Genomic DNA, 21,472 nt, shown 5'->3' with positions numbered 1-21,472 from the left:
AAAACTATGGCAATATGTTAAAGTACAATACTGCAGTAAGGGTAGAAAACACATCTAAGGTTTCACCCTTAGTGTTAAGCTTTTTAAAAGCAAAAAGGTCATGTATATCAATTTGCAGTGTACTAAAATTGTGTTCAAAGTTTATTTCAAGTCACAGAAAATATACAAACTAAGACAATAAAATGAAGTGATTTTGTTCTGAGAGAAGGTGATGGGAGTCCTCCACCTGGCACTGATTTGAGTCATTCAAGGGTTAGGATGCAGGTCATCGTTTTTCAATATTTCAACAAAATTATAGAATTTCCAGATTTCTTGCCAGGTATTTTTGAAAACCTGTAAGAAGAAGTTAGGAGAAAGCCATTAGGAGTGAAGACAAAGCTCTCTTCAGGAAAAACTTCAGGAAAAAAATAAAAGGCTAGGGGAGGGAGGACAGGCATACAATCAAATCACCAGGACAGATTTGCAAGGTGTCTGTCTCCGACCTCCTGCCTCCTCAAAGTAATCATCCCTTGCAGTAGGGTTTCTCAACCTCAGCACTATTGACATTTTGGGCTGGAGCACTAGTTGCTATTGGGAAGTGGGTAAGGGGGACCATCCTGTGCATTATGGGATGTTTAGCAGCATCTCTGGCCTCTACCCACTCAATTCCAATAGCATGCCAAACTCCCTAAAGTTGTGATGACCAAAAATGTCTCTAGACATTGCCTAATGTCCCCTAGGGGGCAAAATTGCCCCTGTTTGAGAACCATTCATCTCTAATGATAATAGTATAGAAGCCTGTCCGTGATGGCAGAGATGGATCACAACTAGCTCGGTATAGGATGAAGGAAAAGGAAAAGCCAACACTTCAGCCATGGTATGCACAAACACCAGTAGACACACAATAAAATCCTGCCCACAAAAAATTGCATAGAACCACACAAATTATGACAGGTTTTTTAAAATGGTGAAAACTGAGTTTGTAGTCAAGTTAACAGTAATGTGCCAATGTCAATTTCTTGGTTTTGTACTACACTGGGTGAAGGGTATATGAGACTCCTTGTACTATTTTTCCAACTTTCCTTGAGTCTATGATTATTTAAAAATAAAAGGTAAAAAAAATAGACAAAAACTTTGCCCTGTGGTTAATATGCAAGGCCTTAAATTAAACATCTTATAAGCAAAAATATAATGAAAGAAATTTCAGAAACATTTCTACCTCTACTATCCAGAAACAGTAAGCAGTAATTTTCTCACATTGTAGGGAATGCCTTCTCTGGCATAAGTAAATTAGTAAAAGAGAAATAATTTGTATCTATTCCTCTGAATGTAATAGGTAGTCTATACTTTTACTTAAAAAAAAAGAATATGTGGGGTTTGTGGAATAAAACGTTAAGGTACCAAAAGTCTACAGAGCCCTCCATCTATGATAGCTTCTCATTAATTCATTTGAAGTCTAAATACATATATGATGCATAGTTGCAGTTTAAACGTTTAAAGACATCACAAATATGGATTAAAATGATATATTTTGTAAGAGTGATAATTACTAATAGTTAAATGAGTTCACTATTATATAACATAAGGATAGGAATTATAATATGGATGGGGTGAAAAGTAGAAATTTAAATTGTGCTGTCCTACCTGATAGTGGGGCAACGTGAATTTTAAACTGTTTTTAGAAAAAAGAATTGTTTATAAAATACAAAATGCTGGGGAAATTTTTTTTTTTAAAAGGAAACACTGATACATGTATGTGTAATCAAGTTGTCACATAATTATTTATGAAGCAGGTTACCTGGATCCTTTCTTTTTTTTTTTGAGGCAGGGTCTCACTCTGTGACCCAGGCTAGAGTGCAGTGGCATAATCATGGCTCACTGCAGCCTTGACCTCCTGGACTCAAGCGATTCTTCCACATCAGCCTCACAAGTAGCTGGAACTATAGGCACATCTCACCATGCCTGGCTAATTTTTTAAAAAAGTGTTTGTAAAGATGGAGCCTCACTATGTTGCTTAAGCTAGTCTTGAACTCCTGGTCTCAAGTAATCCTTCCACCTCAGCCCGCCAAAGCTGAGATTACAGGGCTAAGCCACTGTGCTTGGCCCCTGGATTCTTTCTGCCTAAATGATGAGCAAGAAAAATAAAGGTAGCAGGGTACAGCGATCTCCAAAATATATAGAAACTGATGGTGATGATGGACATTTACTACCTTAAATTATGTGCTATAATAGTTCAACATCGAAATATTCACTGTAAAATAAATACAGGAAACAAAATATTTACACATTTTATTGAAATGCTCTGTATTTTTTCCATTTTGACAGGACAGTTTGGAATAAAATAATACAACTGATTGTAGAAGGATACACACCAAACTATATTTAGAGGTTTTGTCTGGGGAACAAGATAGAGGAAACAGGGCTTTTTACTTTTCACTTTCTACATTTCTATATACGATTACTTTTGTTTTTTGTTTTTTTTTGAGACGGAGTCTCGCTGTGTCTCCCAGGCTGGAGTGCAGTGGCGTGATCTCGGCTCACTGCAAGCTCCGCCTCCCGGGTTCACGCCATTCTGCCGCCTCAGCCTCCCAAGTAGCTGAGACTACAGGCGCCCGCCACCACGCCCGGCTAGTTTTTTGTATTTTTAGTAGAGACGGGGTTTCACCATGTTAGCCAGGATAGTCTCGATCTCCTGACCTCGTGATCCACCCGCCTCGGCCTCCCAAAGTGCTGGGATTACAGGCTTGAGCCACCGCGCCCGGCCGATTACTTTTGTTAAACTGATCATACATTACCTTTGTCATTAGGAAAGATTATAAGCAATTCAACAACTGAACAAATATTGTATAGCCTTACTCTATCCCTACAGGAGCTAACCTACTGAAGGGTAAAGAAGAGTCTAGCTAAGTGGATTGAGGGCCGCTGAGAGAACAATCTTGTTGGTTAAGGTTAAAAGTATATACCGAGAATAGACAAGGAGCTAGTCCTACTCAGATGGGATTAAGTTTGCTCACCTATCAAGGTGCTCCAGTGGATTTCTGTATTTGTTCCTTTAAAATCAGGATACTCTGCCTTTGCTCAGGAGGCAACATGGCAATCTGGTCTGCAGTCAGTTGTAGAACCTGCATAATCAAAGCAGCCTGTGCAGAGGAAAAAAAAAGGTAGTCAGTTTTAATGATGGCAGCTAAAAAATACAAAACAAAACAAAAAATCCACCACCAGCTTCTATCCAAAAAGCTACTGTAGTGGGATATGAAGCAAAATGGAAAAAGGAAGAACATTTCACACAGAAAGAAACCAACAGCTCCCCTCCAAAACAAAGACAAAAACAAAAAACAAAAAAAAACAAAACTGGTGAGAAAAGCTACAATGAAAAGAACAAGTATAAATTAAAATACCTAAGATTAGACGATTCAAAACAGACAACTTCATGAACTCAAAGTTCCTGGAGACTAAGATGATATCTGTGAGCCCTGGAAATCCTTCAGGTTTTAATCCTGATTTGAAAGTCTCTCTTTTTCACAAATTTTAGCCTTTCCCTCAGACATAAGCTCCCCACAATGGTCAAATATAAAAACAGAAAGATATAATCATGGGGAATCTACTACTGTTTTTAGGGATAAAGTAGAAAGGGAAGGAAAAAGGGTGCGGATTTTCAGGTCACTCTGGCCTGAACAAGAAAAACCTGCTATTGGCAGATGAGTCTGAACTATAAAATAAGCTGCCATTTACATCCACTCAAGAACTTCACATCCATTAGCAACTTCAGGACCAGACTCACAAATTTTCAGGTAACAAGATCATAAAAGAGTTCTAAGTTAGAATAAACATCACCTCCAAAGGGACTTTGAAGACCCAGGATCGCCACATGGTAACTGTGAAAAGAGGAATCAAAAAGGCTAGAATTGTGCATAAGGAGGCAGTCAGACAGTGTTGCTTACCTTCTCATGATCCTGTGGAGTGACTTGGTTCTGCCCAGGACTAAAGCCGCCGGGCTGGCTTCCACCCTGTATACTTGCTCCTTGCATGCCTGTTCCCTGCATGACTGGGACCTATGTGCACAAAGAGAAAAAGAGATTTTTGGGATTTTTAATGTATAGCTAACCTGAATTCAGTAATAACGTGAAAAATTACGATCCCTACACAGATATGAGTAAAAACAGCAAACTAATGACTCTGAAGATCATTTTCTACTGTTAGCAATAGCAGAAGGCAGCGTTTAGCCAGAGATCAACTAGTAAGTTCGACATACTTGCTTACAACAGCTCCAGCACCATCAACAAATACCACACAGCACAACTGGATACCACTGAATTAATGAAAACTCAGCCAAATAAGCAAAGGGAGAACTGAGAGCACCCTGGAAACTAGCGCTCACTGGAAACACAAATGAAAGCCAACAGAGTCTAGAGAAAATGTATTCTGGTCCACTGGGGAAGTTAAATTCACAGGGCCACCCCCTACTCTAGTTCAATCAGACACAGGTAGTTTGTCCCAAAGGGCCCTATCCCACAAGTGAGGCAGAGATGTTCATAATGTCAGAGAGTTAGAAAGGCAATGGGAAGGCCTCCAGGCAAAAGACTGCTATTAGCCCAACATTTGCTGTTTATAGCTTTCCATAGAGAACATATGGCAGATGCTTTCTGCTAAATGTAGACCAAAAAATATGACTGACTTGAGTGAACGAACAAAGTACAGTGATATCATACTTACTGGTATTTAAGATCTTCAGTAAGTTCAACCCTTTGCAAGACTAGCAGAACCCAAGGAAAAGACCTCTTGAGTACCAAATGTAACTATAAGAATGTCCCTATACAAGCATTATGTTCACACTCAGGCATTCACCCAGGGCTTAGGTACTCTCTTAATAAATACATTTTGTTAACAAACTTGTTACCTGCTTAGATTAGAAGCAGATTAGGTACTCTCTTAATAAATACATTTTGTTAACAAACTTGTTACCTGCTTAGATTACCAGCAGATTAGAAGCAGCAAAACATAAAAGAAATACAGATAAACAACTGTTAGGAGCAGATACCACTTCAGCAATATGAAGAGCCAGGTGACAGCCTGACAGTGAAGGAGACCAGAAACCAAACAGGAGATAACTATGTTTTACATTACGGTATAGACAATAATGAATCTATTTAATGATGACCTTGAGTAGTCATCACTGATTAAACTATTTTTTGTATCCTGTTCAAGAAAGGAAATATCAAATACATCTTATAATTTTTTATTAAAAAGTTAAAAAACTTGGTAGAATAGTTCTATTATCTGGAACATTCACTTACATGCATTAACTCATTTCCCAAAGACAATGGACAGATGAAACATTAGTAGAGATTTGTACAGACTGCTAGAATACTATCACTGTTCTGTTGATCATCAATACTGAATCCAGAGACAAGTTCCCAGAGACCAGTCTGAACATTAATGAGCTATCATGGGTCTGAAACACCTATGAGTATAATCTTTTTTTTTTAAATTTTGTATTTCCATAGATTATTGGGGAAATGTGGTGTTTGGTTACATGAGTTTATAGCAGCACAATTCGCAACTGAGTATAATCTTTTTGAAGCTTTAATTTGAGGTACTGTAACTGTGATCTAACCACTCCATAACGGCCCTTTTAAGTTTCTAGGTGTGCTTGTTCTAGGCAGATAAGTACTAGCAAGAGTGACTATACACATCTTGGTTTCCCTAAGATAGTCCCAGTTTATGTTTTTGCCTCCAAGTAAAGTAACAGCACTTTCTTTCATGTTCTCCTTTAGTTGATAAATTATATAATCACCCTAGTAATAATAAGCTTTTTGCCCACAAGTTTCTATCTACGTGGACTAGAGTTAATTTTAAAATCTAATTTAAAAGTATGAATTAAGGGCATGTTGTTAAGTTAAAAAAAAAAAAAAAAGGCACAGAACAGTGAAAGGGGAAAAATAAGTATATTCATATTTTCCGGAAAGTAACATGAAAAATCTAATAAAAGTCATTATCTACAGGACCTAGGGGGCCACAGGGGAGACAGGCGTAGGAGAGGAAGCAAGGTACCTTTTAGTTTAAGATGTGGTCTCACTATGTTGTGTAGGCTGGCCTCCAACTCCTGTGCTCTATTGATCCTCCTGCCTCAGCCTCCAGAGGAGCTAGGACTAAAGGATTCTACCCTGGCTTTTTTTTTTTTTTTTTTTTTTTTTAAAGATGGTAGTCTAATATGCTGCCCAGGCTGGAGTGCAGTGGCTAGTCACAAGTGCGATCAGAATGCACCACAGCCTCAAGTTCCTGGGCTCAAATGGTCTTCCTGCCCCAGCCTCCAGAATGCTGGCACTATAGGTGCGTGCCACCATGCCTGGCTTGAAATTAATATATATATCTTTTATAGATGAATGAATGTATATATTTATAAGTTAATATATTAAAATTTTTTTTTAAAGTTTGAAGATAAAATTTGTATTTTCTCTTGCCTCAGATCTAATTGGCTTTATAGAATCTACTAACGAAAATGATATAAACCTAGTATTAGGGTAATAAGTTCAAGCACCAGCAGAGAGAAAGGAGCAAAATATTACCCAGAAATGTTCTTCCAATCCTTCCTTGCAATGTCTTGCACCATAGAACTACCAGTAAAATTACATAAGTGCATTATATAGTTATTTGTTTGTTATCTGTCTTCCCAACTAGGATATAAGCCCATGGGGGAAGGGGCTTTCTTTTGTTCACACTGCAGTATCCCCCATACCTAGATCTGTTTGGTACATAGTAGGTGCTCAATAAATACTTGCTGAATGACAGAATGAATGCATAAGACCCATTTCTGTTACTAGGTTACTGACCATACAGAGTACAATAAAAATCAAGGCCCACGAACACTTCAAACACAATAGAGAACAGTTTTATTCTACACATAGCAAAAAAAACCCTCTATTTGTATTTCATATTAAAGAGGAGGGGGTAGACACATATCCACACATACACACACGCACACAAATGCGCAGATAACAGGACAGAGTAGTAAAGTGGAAAAAGTAGTGGCTTCTGTTCCTTACTCTGCCACTTTCTAGTCATGTGAATTTGGGCAAGTCACCTGAATTCTTGGGCCTTAATTTCCAAACCTATAGACTGAGGGAATTAGACGACTGATGTGTTCCATTCCAGCTCTGCCATTATCTTTCTCTCTCTCATATACACAGACATGGGGAGGAAGACACATAAACAAATAGAAGAGAGAATTCACAGAGGAAGGGGAAAAAAGGAAGGTAGAGCGGTTAGAGGGAAATGAAGGTGCCAACATATACAAACTCAGGGAAGAAAAACACATACCACCTCTCCACAACCAAGTGGAGACAAAGAGGGAGGTGATGACAATCACAGACCAGCATGTACATACAGGCAGAGAGACCCAAATAAAAGAGAGGAGACAAGACTTTGGTTCCACACCTTTTAAGGTGATTATTAATAAATTGGCTTTCACATTCCACTGTTCACTTAGGCTATATGATGACAATAAATTAACACAGGTCTCTGTAAACCCAAGATTATCTAAATGGCCACTAACAGCTCTTCATATACTCTAACCCCGTGGTTCCCAGTCAGGGTTCACATTAGAATCATTTGGGGGAGGTTTTTCAAACTATCCATGCTCAGATCCTACTAATAAGAGATTCTGAGTTATACCTGGGATGAGATCTGGGCAAGTATATTTTGGAAAAAACCGTGTACATGATGTTGGTTTGTACCCCAATGAAGACTACTTTCTAACCCCTAAATTTTCAGGGGCTCTGCTCTGAATGAATAGCTACTTACTGTGGGATAAAGTTGTTTTTTTTGAACTACAATCCTGATAGCCAGAGAATCACCACCCTAAGGGATAGAGAAGCTACAGGGAGATCCGAGTCTTCCCTTTCTAACAAGTTAAGAAACAAACCAAGTCAGAAGGCAGTAATAATTAGGCTCGATAATCAATTCCTGAATAGATCAAGATTTCACTTGGATGCCAGAAGTCAGTGTTACACATACCTGTCTGGATCCCTGGGGTACAACTGCCCCCATGTTAATTGGACTGGGACCCTGCATTCCACTAGGTATAGGTCCTCTAGGGCCAGGCACTGGGCCCCTGGTATCCATGCCTCTGGCCTCCATCCCTCGGACTTCCATCGCACGGGCCTCCATCGCTCGGGCCTCCATCGCACGAGCTTCCATTGCACGGGCCTCCATTGCACGGGCCTCCAGTCCTCTGGCATCTAACCCTCTTGCCTCCATGGCTCGGGCCTCCATCCCTCGTGCATCTATTCCTCGGGGATCCCTTCCACCTATAAAGAAAATTGTAAGAAAACCATTATGTAGCCACTTGCATGTACTGCAAGAATGATGAACAATCCAAGAAAGATAGAAATCTCTTATAGTCACATTTGCTCCCTCAGCTATTAACATATGAGACTAATGTCTCCTCCCTAGTTTCTCAGATTTGTGGATAAACCTTAAAGATGCTTGCAAACCTACTGTTTCCGGCATTCTTTAACCCAGATTAGAGCCAAAGACGGCTGAGTTCATTATCACATTTGCAATGTGGTCTCCCCTTACCTCTGCCATCCAACGGTGGACCCCTCTGATCTAGCATGGGTCCTCTTGGTTCTGCCATTAGAGGTCTGGGTTCGGGTAATGGCCCTCCCCTCAGCTCATGTGGGGGTGGTCCTCGGCTCTCATGGCCAGGGACATGGTGCATGGGTGGACCTTGATGAGGTGGTCCCAAGTAACCTCTGGAGATGGAGAAAAACATTATATTTTAAAATAGAACAAAACAACAAAATACCAACCAGAAGATCAGTAAGTAAACATCCAACAAACAGCTGACGTAAACAGTCTATGAATACTAACAAGAAAATAACACCAAATAGATGGAAGAAAAGCTACAGAGATATACATCCACGTATTCTAGAATTTCGTATTTGGTTCATAATTAGGGAGGAATCAAGAATATTCATTATATGTATGAGTTTGCAGTACAATGTATAAGAACATGAGCTCTGGATTCAGACTGTATGGGTTCAAATCTAGGCTCTATCACTTATTAGCTGTGTGATATTGGACACATTTACTTAACTTTTCCACACATCAGTTTCACGTGTAAAATGGGACTAATAATGGTATCCATCTCACAGGGTCTTGTGGATTTAATAAGATGATCTAAGTAAAGTACTTAGAGCAGAGTCAGAGGCATGATCCCCATTAATGTCAATTATTATTATTGCTATTATTATTTTATTTATTTATTTACTTTTGAAATGGAGTTTCACTCTTGTTGCCCAGGCTGGAGTGCAGTGGCATGATCTTGGCTCACTGCAACCTCCACCTCCTGGGTTCAAGTGATTCTCCTGCCTCAGCCTCCTGAGTAGCTGGAATTATAGGCGCCCACCACCATGCCCGGCTAATTTTTCTATTTTTAGGAGAGACGGGATTTTGCCATGTTGGTCAGGCAGGTCTCAAACTCCTGACCTCAAGTGATCCACCCGCCTTGGCCTCCCAAAGTAGTGGGATTACAGGCGTGAGCCACTGCGCCCGCCCTATTAAATTTCCCTGTTCAAGTATGTATACTAAAATTTCTAATTTCTGAAAATACAGTAGCTCAAAATGACATACTCGACTACATAGTTCTGCCTTAGGAGAAGTGCTTATCCTTGGACAGTGGCCATGAATATTTATCTATATCTTTTGAAGTAGGCAAACAGGTACAACTGGTACAGAAAGATTTTTGTTCTCAGGGAAGAAGGGACAATTCTGATTTCTTCAACTGTTTCCTTCTATGTTAGTGCTTACCTAGGTTCTACCTCTCCAGTTACAGAAAGTAAAGTGCCTCCCCGTGGATCATTCGGAGCATCTCCTAACAAGCCTCGAGGGGTTGGGACGTTGGCAGGCAAGGATCCCCGCTGCATAGCTGCTCTGGGGTCTTGCATCGGCACTGACAGGGAAACAAACGGGGAGTTACTGCTGTGAAAGACACATAAGCAAACAAGAAATGACTCTATATACCACTGACAACATAATGTAGACACCTTAGAGTGGGTGAAACCTCACCACAGCAGAATCCTCTTGCAGCTCAAGAACAGAAGCAGGGTGTAGGCAGAATCTGTGCCATGTCAGAGGTATGGATGGAATTATATAAAGAGCAAACTGGGGAGCAACCTGCCAAGGACTAGCACTGCAACCTGAAGAAACTTATGCTCCTGGTTTTCCTTCTAATCAATCTTAGTTCAAGGACCAGAGTCACAAAAGAGAGGTAGAGTCTTGGCATATGTGAACACTGCCATGGCTCTGCAAGAACCCGCTGTCTCCTTACAGACTGCTATTCCATCCAAGCCTCCTGACACCAGTAGGGAGGGAGTACAGCCTCGGACAGATGCCCATATCATCCATGTTCTCTGCCCTGTGTGAAGAGGTCAATCTTAGGCTTGTGGCCTCAACAGGAAAAAATTTAAAAAACAAAAACCCAAAAACACTACCCTTTTGGGTTCTGAACGCGAGGATGACTGCCAAGCAGCTCTTTTCCTCTCAACGTCCCACCCTGAACACCACAAGCAAAAGGAAACCCACAGATACAATGGGTACCTTGAACTCGCTCAATTGATGCAGGCCCGGCAGGTCCCACGGGCGAGTGCTGTAGGGTTCCTAGGTAAGCAGTAAGTTCAAAAGGAGAAAGAGCAGACACTTAAAATAGCTTGCGCACACATGCAGAAACACATACACGGAGATTGAGATTTACATATATAAGTTAAAAAGCCAACAGGTCATTGGCTTGCTTCAGGCTACAAATCTCCCTAAACTACACTAGCTCCTTTGGGTCTCTGAAACAGTTCCATTTTGAGCAGATAGCTTTTGAAAGGGAATCCCATGGGGCACTGGTTTGATCTAGGCGGGAATAACCAGACATTTTCGATTTTCACCTCTGCTACTAGTTTTCCCTTAGGTCTCCTTATGAAATCATTAGGAAAAAAACATATAAAAAGGATAGTTTTGGATCTTCTAGTTATGCAAAGAACATAAATGTAGTTTCAGAAGCAAAACATAAAAGAAACTGCACTGAATCTGGAAGGCAAGATTCATTCTGAAGCGGCCATAACTGAAGTACAGCAATTCTATTTTTGTCACATATTAAAGCACAAAAATTTCTGCTGTCAAAACGTATCAGATGGGGAAATGCAGTGAATGAACTTTACGTGATGAAAGAGAATATCACTCCACAAGAAATACCCTGCCACAGCAAGTCTTTGATAATAAACATCATGACAACAGCAAACAAAGACTAATGAGATGACATGGGCACCAACACTAAACAAACATGGCAGGGAAGCAAGAAGTATCTTCTCAAACATCTCCATCTCCTGTCAGCATTACAAATGTACAAAAGCAGCATGGATTTCAGGAAAAGTAACACAAACTAGGCACACACGAAAAGAAGACTCTTGCTTCCTCTGCTGGGTACTGAAGGAAACTATAAAAGAAAGCTGATCTCACTTTGTCTCTTCATGAAGACATCCTGGAAATACCCTCAAAACATGAGTCATTTCCCTTTGTCAATTTCTGACAAAAAGGTGAACTATAACAAGAAGATGTCTTGTGCAAGTATGCATTAAACAGCTAAAACCTGATGGATTGAGTGCTGGCCCCATGACAGGTAGAAGTATGACTGAAACCCTAATACCTTCTCATTACTGCAAAAATACTCTGGGGAACATATATAATCTATTGACAGTGGTGGGGTGGGGATAGGGCGGCGTACAATAGCACAAAAACATGGGATGCTTAGAGAAAATATGAGATATTTGGCCAGGGAGTTTGTCCTGCTGTCAGACATCTAACAAGAAAAAGTTAATTCTGTCACTTCAGCAATCAACCCCAGTGTAAAAACCACAGGCCTGTATATTGTTTATGTATGTATGTGTGTGTATATATATACATATATATGTGTGTATATATATATTTCTCTGTTGCCCAGGCTGAAGTGCAGTGGTGCGATTATGGCTCACTGCAGCCTCAATCTGTTGGGCTCAAGTGATCCTTCCACTTCGGCCTCCCAAGTAGTTGAGACCACAAGTGCACACCACCATTGCCCATCTAGTTTTTGTATTTTTTATAGAGACAGGGTTTTGCCATGTTGCCTAGGTTGGTTTCAAACCTCTGAGCTCAAGCGATCCACCCACCTCAGCCTCCCAAAGTGCTGGGATTACAGGCATGAGCCACTGCACCTAGCCAATATTTTGCTTTTTAAATGGGTTCCACTTATAAGCCATATGCTACAGAAGAAAAAACCTTAAGCTTCTCTATGCTTGTCCAAAACAGTCTTTCCCATCATCTTATTCCCAAGGAATAAGAGTAGAAGACACTGAGGAATGTAAGTGGAAGTTAACAGGCAGTGTGGAGTGACAGAAAGAGGACAGATTTTGGAGTCAAAGACTTCTGAATCTTAGCTCTGCCACTTACTAGCTGGAAAAGAGAATAAGAGCACCAAATCCAGTCCAGATTACTCATACATTAATATTTACTTACCTTGTCCCCTTGAGTAAGTAACTTATTCTGAGCTTCCAACTCTTTGCCTGTAAAACTGAGGTGCTGCCACCTAACTCACAAGATTATTTATGAAAATTAAAGTACCTGGCATATAGTATGCACTCAGTTCCTTCTCTTTTCTTACCATCTCTCCTCCTAACATTGTTTCCAACTGAACCACTGCACTTTCTTGTCCTTCAAACTCCAGTAACATGAAGACATAATGTGGAGATTTTGGAACGGCAGCTACTGTTGTATACAGCAGTACAGCCACGGCACAACAGATGTTCATTAAGTAGGCTTTACAGACCTATGATCCCCTTCCAGTTTTCTCTGGGGTTTAAATCTAGTCTTCTACATACCCAGCCACATATTTACATGCTCATTATTAAAATTCCTTAATCAGTCAACAGATACCCATACAGGGAGAGAGAACATGTCAGTGGAATTATTAGACTAGGAATCAGGAAACAAAGGATCCACTTGCTTCATTATCAATTCTTGTAGAGCTGGGCTCTGAATCACCAGGTGGAAAGTCTAGACCAGCACTGTCCAATAAATCTTTTTACGATGACAGAAATGGTCTATATCTGCAATGTCCTGTGTGGTATCCACTAGTTACCTAGGGTCACTGAGCACTTGGAATGTGGCTATTGTGACTAAGGAACTGAGTTTTAAATTTTACTTAATTTTAATTAACTTAATATTGAAATAGCCATGGGTGGTTAGTGGCTGCCATATTAGATACTGTGGATGTGGAACACTTCCAAGACCAATTCACATTAGTTAGACATAAACATTTATTTACCTTGTCCCCGTTCCATGGACACTGGTCCACTTCCTGGCATTCCAACCTGAGCCTGCATTCCTCCTAGAAGACAAAGGGCAGACAAGAAAAAACACCAATTAGAACCAGCAGAAAAGAAAACTTAGAACAGGGGCTGAGTTTACAAATTTCCTCATTCTGCTCCACAAGCAGAAACCTACAAAGGAAGATATTCAACAATGCAATGAGATAGAAGATGCAGTTTGTTAGTATATTTACAATTTGTACTTTATGTTTCAGTGACAGAATAGTGAGTTCAATAAGAAAAATTCATCTCATTGGTTACCAAACTCTTAGCAGGAAGCTCTTCTATAATACAGGAAAACAGTATCACCTACTCATGGATCTCCTCTCATGAAAGATAATCTAAATATAAGTATAACTCTATTAGGATAAAGCAGATACATAACAATCCTGAAGTAGATACAAAAAATTGCTGAGTTTGCAGAAATTTCTTTAAAAAATCTCTTCTTCCATTCCTCATCAACTTAGCTCTGCAGACTGGATTCTCTACAGAACAGGACAATTTAGAATTAAATCATTCTCCATGACTAGTGTTGTACTCAACGTACCCTAGATTAGATAAATTAGCAAGAAGCAAGTTTGTTACATAAAAAAACTTCAAATATTGGTAATACATCATGTGTTCATACAGATGTTTCATACGGGGAATCATTATTTCACTCAATCTTCTTAGTTACAATTGTTGAACAAGGAACAGTTACAAGTATATGAGCAATACTATTATTAATTGCCTATCTATACACTTTCAATAAATGTATATAACTTTTAAGTTTCTCTTTTTCCCTTTTGTTGTTTGGTCTGATTATGTTTGTTAAAATACAATTTTACGTCAGTTTAATATGATATAACAAATGTGACCTTGTGTTTTTTTGTCTGTTTTCTTCATGAGCTTTTGAACCCAATAGTTCATTCATATTTAGCACAGTAACAACTACATTAGTTTTTATTCCTTCCATCTTACTCTACATTTACTACTACTTATTTTACACTGCCTCTTCCTTTTTTTCTTTTCTCTATTTTTGCTGGCTTGATTTCGTTTTCACTCATTCCATTTTCCCCCTCGTTATTCCATTTTCCCCCTCGTTAACTTGGAAGTTTTACTATGCTCTTTCACTTTACTGTCCCTTTCCATGTTCTTATAATTAGACATGTAGGATTTAACATAAGAAATCTACTATTTCCTCCACCTAAGTTATATACTTTCTAGCTGTGGATTAATTTTACCTAAGGATCCCATTATCATATTTGGCTGCACTGCAGCAGTGCCTATGACAAAACTTTAGCGAGTACTGAAATGGCGAAGACTAAATGAAACTTACCTCCAGGAGCTAAGGAACCAGGGCCAGGTCCTGTGACAGCGGTTGGTATTTGCCCTGGTGCTGGAACTCCACCCTGCATAGAAGCTTGCATCAGAGGAGGTGCGCCATTGACATGCATTCCACCCTGACCAAGAAAAAAAAAAACAGAGTATGTACATGCCTCGGTGGAGACTCAATACTAAGTCTATGACCTTAAAAGTCCTCTTCAAATGAACAGCCCCAAATATACTACCAAACATCCTTTTTGTATGGCATGTCTTATGCAGCATTAGATTTGTCACACACTTTAAACTCCACAGAAGCAAGTTGCAATACACATCATGAGCCTGGTTATATGGAACACGGTTAAGATGGAATGGTGGGGGGGGGGGGGGGGGGGGGGGGGGGGGGGGGGGGGGGGGGGGGGGGGGGGGGGGGGGGGGGATATTCTCAATGTAGAGATTGACAAGTCTTATCTGTGTGGCAAGGCAGCACATAGCACCTATTGTTAACTTCATGACTGGGGCCTGGCAATAAGAGTTTAAAAAAAAAAAAAAAAAAGCCCTAAACCCAAGAAAGAAAAAAGGAGACTGGGCCTCTTTTTAAAAAAACACAACAACTGCTAGTAGTCCACATTTTTAAAATTAAATGTTCTTCTTCTTTTTTTTTTTTAAATTTAAATTTAACCAATCTTTTCTCACTCCTGTCCTTAGACATAATTCTGGTTCTGGGGGAATGTGAATTTTTTTTTTTTAATGCTACATTAAAACTCTTTGAGAAAAAGAGAATGTCAACTTTTCATCTGTGCATTCCCCAAAAAACTGTGTAGTCCCTTGAAAAAGAAACAGCTCAATAAATAAAGAATAAAAGCCAAGTTATATAAAAAAAAATTACATACACGTTTAAGGAACACAAAACTCTACAACAGAAAAGGAAGAGCTGTATAGGAAGGTAGTTAAGAGAAAACTGGGTATGAGGTCAGATAAAACCAGGTTCAGAACTATATCTGCCACTTACAATTGTGTCCATTTTTGGACTAGCTAACCTCTCTTTTCTATCTCTGAAAACGTATTTATTTATTTAGAGCAGGAGCTGGCAAACGATGACCCATGGGTCAAATCGGGCTCACTGCCTGGTTTTGTAAACAAACTTTTATTGGAACACAACCACACACACTTGTTCACATATTGCCTATGGCTGATTTCATACTACCATGGCAGAGTAGCTGTGGCAGATCCTGTGGCTTGCAAAGCCAAAAATATTTACTATCTGATCATTTACAGAAAAATGTTTGCTGGCTCCTGCCCTATACCTCTGCCAATCTGAGAGATGAAAAATGGTAGCTTATTGTAGTTTCTATTTACATTATCTTTTAACATTACATGTATTAATAATTTATTACATCATCTTATTTTGAGGTTGAATACATTTTTATATATTTACTTTATATTTCTACTTTTGTGAAACATTTATGTCCATTTCCCATTTTTCTACTGGGTTATTGGAAATTTTCTTACTAATTTATAGGAGGCCTTTTAAAATGTATTATGAAAAATTACAGATATACAAATCATATAGGAAATAAAATAGCCACGCAGCTTGGGAAATAAACAATAAAATACACCAATGGCCTGTATGGTCTTCCCCAATTGCATCCTGTGCTCTCTTCTCCTTAGATGACCGCTAAGACATCTTCCTAATGTTTTAAAATTTTATAGGAATCATTACATACTCAATATATTATTTTGAAACTCACTCCACATATTTTGGGGATTTATGCAGAAACATATATCCTACATTTCGGGAATGCATCCACATTCACTTAGTTTCATGTCCGTATGTTATTGTTTTGGAGTTATTTGTGTTGATATTATGTATCCTAGTTCATCTTAACTGCTGTATGGAATTATGTTTTTCAGAGTCATTCATTTTGATACGTGTAGTTAACTGTTGTACAGTATTTCACTGGATGAATGTACCACACATTTTCTCCATTCTTCCATTGATGTACATTTAGGACATTTCCAATTTTTCACTCTAAGGCAATAAACATTTCTGTGCATGACTATGGGCTCTTTATTAGTCTGTTGTCCATCACATGTGTGGCAAATACTTTTTCTCAATTTGTCATGTCTTTGATACTTATTTTTTTCTTTATATAGAAATTTTTTAGTTTTCAAATGTATCAATTTTTTATGGCTTTAGGGTTTTGTGTCATGCTTTGAAAGCAAGCTTTACTTTTTTCATTGGTAAGAATGGAGATAATAAGAGTGCCAACCTCATACAATTGCTTTGAGGATTAAATGAGATAATGCATATGGAATAACAAAGTGCCAACCACAGTGCCAGGCATGCACATACACACAAAGTTAGCTTATAAGAAAAGGGCATACAGGAAGGATCTCTTTGTTTTACAAACTTGGAATCGAATCTATATTCATTCAGATGTCATGTGCTCTGCAACCTGGAAATTGCTTTTATGCCTGGAAATTGAAATTATCATCTCTGGTTCCTGACCATTCTTCTTTCAATATATTCTCCTAAAAAGAAAATGACATTCTAAGACAGATAAAAAAAAATGTTAAGGGATAAAGCCCTACCAAAGACTGGGCCTGAGGGGCCTGAGGATTCTGCTGGTTCATTGACACATTGGATCCTGACCCAGGCCCAGCACCATGGACTGGCTGAGGGTTGCCTGCAATCAGCGTTGGGATATTTGTCTGGCGATGCAGAATTTTCTAAAAAGTGAAAAGACAAACCTATAAGCTGTCTGTTTAACAAAGCAATCAGGTAGTTCCTATCCCACTCAAGGTTTACCCGACCATTTCCATAAAAGAACCAGAAGCACTCACCAGGGCAATTTCCGGATCCACAATTCTCATCACTACCTGTGCTTGCAGCAAAGCATAAGCCAGTTGAGGGTTCTGAAGCAACATGTTCCGTGCCTCCTGGGGACTATTCTGGACACAGAGCTGAGAAGATAAGCAGATTCAGGTTTAATACTTATGACTTAGAAACTGATAGTGATTTAGAGTCATTCCCCTCTGAGAAATGTAATATTCAAGAGGCTCTTTATCATTAGTTTTTGCATGGCACAAAAAAACCTTGGTCATGGCAGGCAAGAGAAGAAAGAGGCATTTCAAATACTGTGATACTATCATTTAGGAAAAAAGCCAAATTTTAATATCTACATCTGACATCTATGGGCCACAAAAATCCAGCTGGATTGTTTGGATAGCTGTGTTTGTGTACAAAAATAGAAAGCTCTTTGTACAAAATGTAAAATATACTGTGTACATACAGAATATTGAAGGTGCAAGAAATGGTGGTCTACAGACAATTTCTATTTGAGCTCAGGGAACTGATTCAATTAACTCCTTGAAAACCTGATGTGGTTTGCTTTATTCATAACCTAATGCCTCCTCCCACCTTCATTTGTTTCATCAGCTCAAACATCTGCTCTGGTGGAAGGCTGGCAACTGCTTTGCTAATGGACTCAGGGGCATCCTCAGGACTGATGGTCTCTCCATAAGGTGACTCAATGACAGGGGCACCAGTGCCAAGGCCTAATCAAGAAGAAAGTACAAGAAAGTTAGGGAGGCAAAACAAAAAGCTAAATCATTTCAAGTATCTATTTTTCAGGGCTGCTGTAAGAACCAGCTGATAATTTTAGATTCTCCAGAGCTGAGAAATAAATGATTTGAAAGCCTCTTGTTTCTGTGGAGGAAAGTGAGAGTGTATTTTCTGTTCTCAGAGGAAAGCTGGGGATCATGATCACGTGGAAGGACAATGTTAACCTAAGTTAGAGAACTGGGAACACTGACTTCTTTTGACAAGTCATTTCAGAAACAAAATGTTAAAAGAGAAAAACATGCTAATTTCAAAAACTCCTGAAAACAGTGACAGGAATGACTAATGCCATAGTTAGTACTACTAATGGCTTGATGAATTTGAATTCATCTTTAACTGGAAATAACTCCTTAACAATGGAAAAATTTCGTTTTTTTTTTTTTTTTTTTTTTTGGAGACAGTCTCACTCTGTTGCCCAGGCTGGAGCAACTGAAGCATTTCTAATGTCAACTTTACAGTTTCTTAAAGATATACACTTACTAGCAAGCCTCCAGCATGCTTAGGTCTGCAGTGACCCTATGCATTCCTACAGTGCTTGCCAGAACAGTTTTGAAATGGTTTGAGGCCTTGCCCTGCTCCATCCAGAGCAAGGGTATAGAAATTTCAGACAATTACTTGAAAAAAAATTTATAAAAAATTTTTTAAAAGATATATATAATACTTGCCTAACTCAGGCACATCAGATCAGTCAAGTAATAAACAAGCTGTGTGGCTAACCATTTCAGCATATTCTAAAACATAGCAGAAACGGAAAATCTTCATTGTTACATCTTTACTAACTCACACTGCATCCAAGTTGGATTTGTACTCACTCTTCAGCTCTTCTTTGTTCTTTTCACTGGCAGCATTGTCCACTCGAAGTGCTCTCCCACTGAATTCACGCCCATTCAGGTTCCGCATGGCACTAAGTGCTGTCTCTTGGTCTTGGTATTCACAGAAGCCATAACCCTTTGGCTTTCCTGTCTCTCTATCATATACCAATCTGGAGAGCAGAACCAAGCGTCAGGAACAAATGTTACACACATACAGGGTTCCTGCTAACATTGCCATGCTTTAATTGGGCCCACTGTAACATAAATAACTTTACAGCTCTGACAGCCTCACAGAAATATTTTTTAAAACTTTTTCTTTTTTTTTTCCCTGAGATACAGTCTCGCTCTGTTGCCCAGGCTGGAGTGCAGTGGCACGATCTTGGCTCACTGCTGTCTCCGCCTCTTGGGTTGAAGCAATTCTCCTGTCTCAGCCTCCTGAGTAGCTAGGACACAGGCATGCGATACCACAGCAGCTAATTTTTGTATTTTTAGTAGAGACGGGATTTCACCATATTGGTCAGGCTGGTCTCGAACTCCTGACCCCAGGTGATCCACCTGCCTCGGCCTCCCAAAGTGCTGGGATTACAGGCAAGAGCCACTACGCCCTGCCTAAAAAACATTTTTAATGAAAAAAACATATTTTAGGTAAGAATAAATGTCAATTGTATAGTATATCAATTATATCTAAATAAAGCTGTTACAAGAATAAAGTGTATGTGAAAAGTCACCAGTAAAGAAAACCTGCCATTACTAAGAGCCAAATCTGTGGTAATTTTTAAGAAGCTCCCACCATGAAGTAAAAGGGGATCTCACCTGAAACTAACAACAGGTCCAACCTCAGAAAAGATGTCCTTCAACTGTTCTTCAGTAGCTTCATAAGGAATGTTCCCCACTAAGGAAGAAAACAGGTAACATTAAAATTCCGAGTTTATAACATAGATCTTTAGTGAGAAAGTAAATGACAGAGTATCTACTTATATCATCAAATATAAGGCTCAAAATAGTGTTCTCCAATCCCAATTCCACTGTATTTCTCTAGACCTCTTAACAAAGGAAATGTACCACTGAAACTAAATACAAAATGTGTAGGTACTCTTAAATGTTAATTCTCAGACTGATCTGACAAGTGTTAGATTTTCCTTAACTTTGGTGAAAATAAATACTTCGGCACTGGTATTTACCTAAAGATCTGCAAGTCTCATCAGTGACTACAAAAAATATCAATGTTATCTAATATAATTTTTAAAACAGGTTCATATGTATTTCCACACATACAACATTTAAGGGAGAATGACCATGAATGTAGTGAAGGATGTTTAAAAATTATTCTGAACTACTTTGTCATGTCCCTTTCAAATGGCACTCTAAAATAATCACACGTATTTTTAAAAACAACTTATTTCAGCCAAAAAGATAATTCAGAATCATTTCGATCCTTTTTAAAATTCCTCTGAGGAGGTCTTAACAGTTCATTCATTCATTCATTTACAAGACATCTCAGGACACCAGGTGGCCTCTACTACTATTGATGAACTAAAATGTTACGGATAAAAAGCAAAGGATGAAAGTCCTTACGAGAGAACAGGAAGTGGACACTAGGATCTATACCCTCAGCATATAGTCTGTATTCTGGGGCAGAGGATGAGAAGTAGTACGGGACAGTGAGGAGCTGTTGCCATGCGCCCTCTCCTCTAGAGAATAATTAAAGCTCATGAAAGGAGACACGCACAGAAGCTGAACGCTAGTCTAACTTCCCCAGTGATATTGCGGAAAGCCTACGAGACCTCGGCAGAATGGGAACATCTCTTTGCTCACGAGTCCACCAGGTTGGACGCCCTACAGGATAGGCAGGGAGAACTGCATGTCCGAACCGTCAGCGGCTCCGGTAGCGATTCATGAGATAGGAGGTGCAGAGGGGAGTCCCTCCCCGAAGCTTGGCTCCAACGAATTCCTCTCACCGAACACAGAACGTAGAGAACGATCCACCGCTGGGTCTCTCACAGTCAAACCCGCCATAGCTCTATTGAGTCGGCTTCCGGTGCGCCAAAGCACACTTCCGTACGGAGCACAAGCCCAGCGCTGAGCACGCTTCCGTACGGCGCGTGAGCCGGAAGTGCCTGGGTGGAACGGACGCAGAGCCCCTCCCCTGGCGACCTTCTGTTAGCCGCAGGCGCGAGTTGCGTCCACCGGAGGACTCAACCCCCACCCCTGAGATTAACTCTGTTCCGAGCCAGATGCAGGCGAGTCCAGGCTAATTTGAAGGGTTTCAGCCTGCAGACTTCCTTCTTATTTTCTCTTAGGTTGATGCAAGTACTCGTTAACCACAATAAAGATGGCGCAGCGGCTTTACCATGGTAACAGGGAAG

At 39.6% G+C, this 21,472-nt stretch overlaps 1 protein-coding gene and 1 non-coding gene across 3 annotated transcripts; one reads left to right on the top strand and one right to left on the bottom strand.

Moving 5' to 3' along the window:
- Window positions 1-111: 111 nt before the first annotated feature.
- On the bottom strand, window positions 112-21,171 carry CSTF2 (cleavage stimulation factor subunit 2). Of its 2 annotated transcripts, XM_050775259.1 has the most exons (15): window positions 21,065-21,171; window positions 19,920-19,998; window positions 19,107-19,276; window positions 18,094-18,230; window positions 17,517-17,636; window positions 17,265-17,402; window positions 14,686-14,809; window positions 13,325-13,387; window positions 10,579-10,638; window positions 9,790-9,931; window positions 8,557-8,732; window positions 7,993-8,285; window positions 3,921-4,031; window positions 2,994-3,119; window positions 112-333 (listed from the first exon to the last, which is right to left on the bottom strand). In XM_050775259.1, the coding sequence occupies exons 1-14, from the start codon at window positions 21,120-21,122 to the stop codon at window positions 2,997-2,999; spliced, it is 1,794 nt and encodes a 597-aa protein (XP_050631216.1). In that variant the 5' UTR covers window positions 21,123-21,171; the 3' UTR covers window positions 112-333; window positions 2,994-2,996. The 2 variants fall into 2 exon arrangements, with proteins under 2 accessions (XP_050631216.1, XP_050631217.1); XM_050775260.1 differs by lacking the exon at window positions 10,579-10,638.
- On the top strand, window positions 18,775-18,907 carry LOC126947026 (small nucleolar RNA SNORA9). The gene has a single exon (XR_007722880.1). It is a non-coding gene; the product is annotated as a small nucleolar RNA SNORA9 (small nucleolar RNA).
- Window positions 21,172-21,472: the final 301 nt, after the last annotated feature.

The sequence above is a fragment of the Macaca thibetana genome, chromosome X (genome assembly GCF_024542745.1).
Source record: "Macaca thibetana thibetana isolate TM-01 chromosome X, ASM2454274v1, whole genome shotgun sequence".
Lineage (NCBI taxonomy): Eukaryota > Metazoa > Chordata > Mammalia > Primates > Cercopithecidae > Macaca > Macaca thibetana.
Note: the sequence above shows the minus strand (reverse complement) of the source record. Positions and strands in the feature narration are given on the sequence as shown.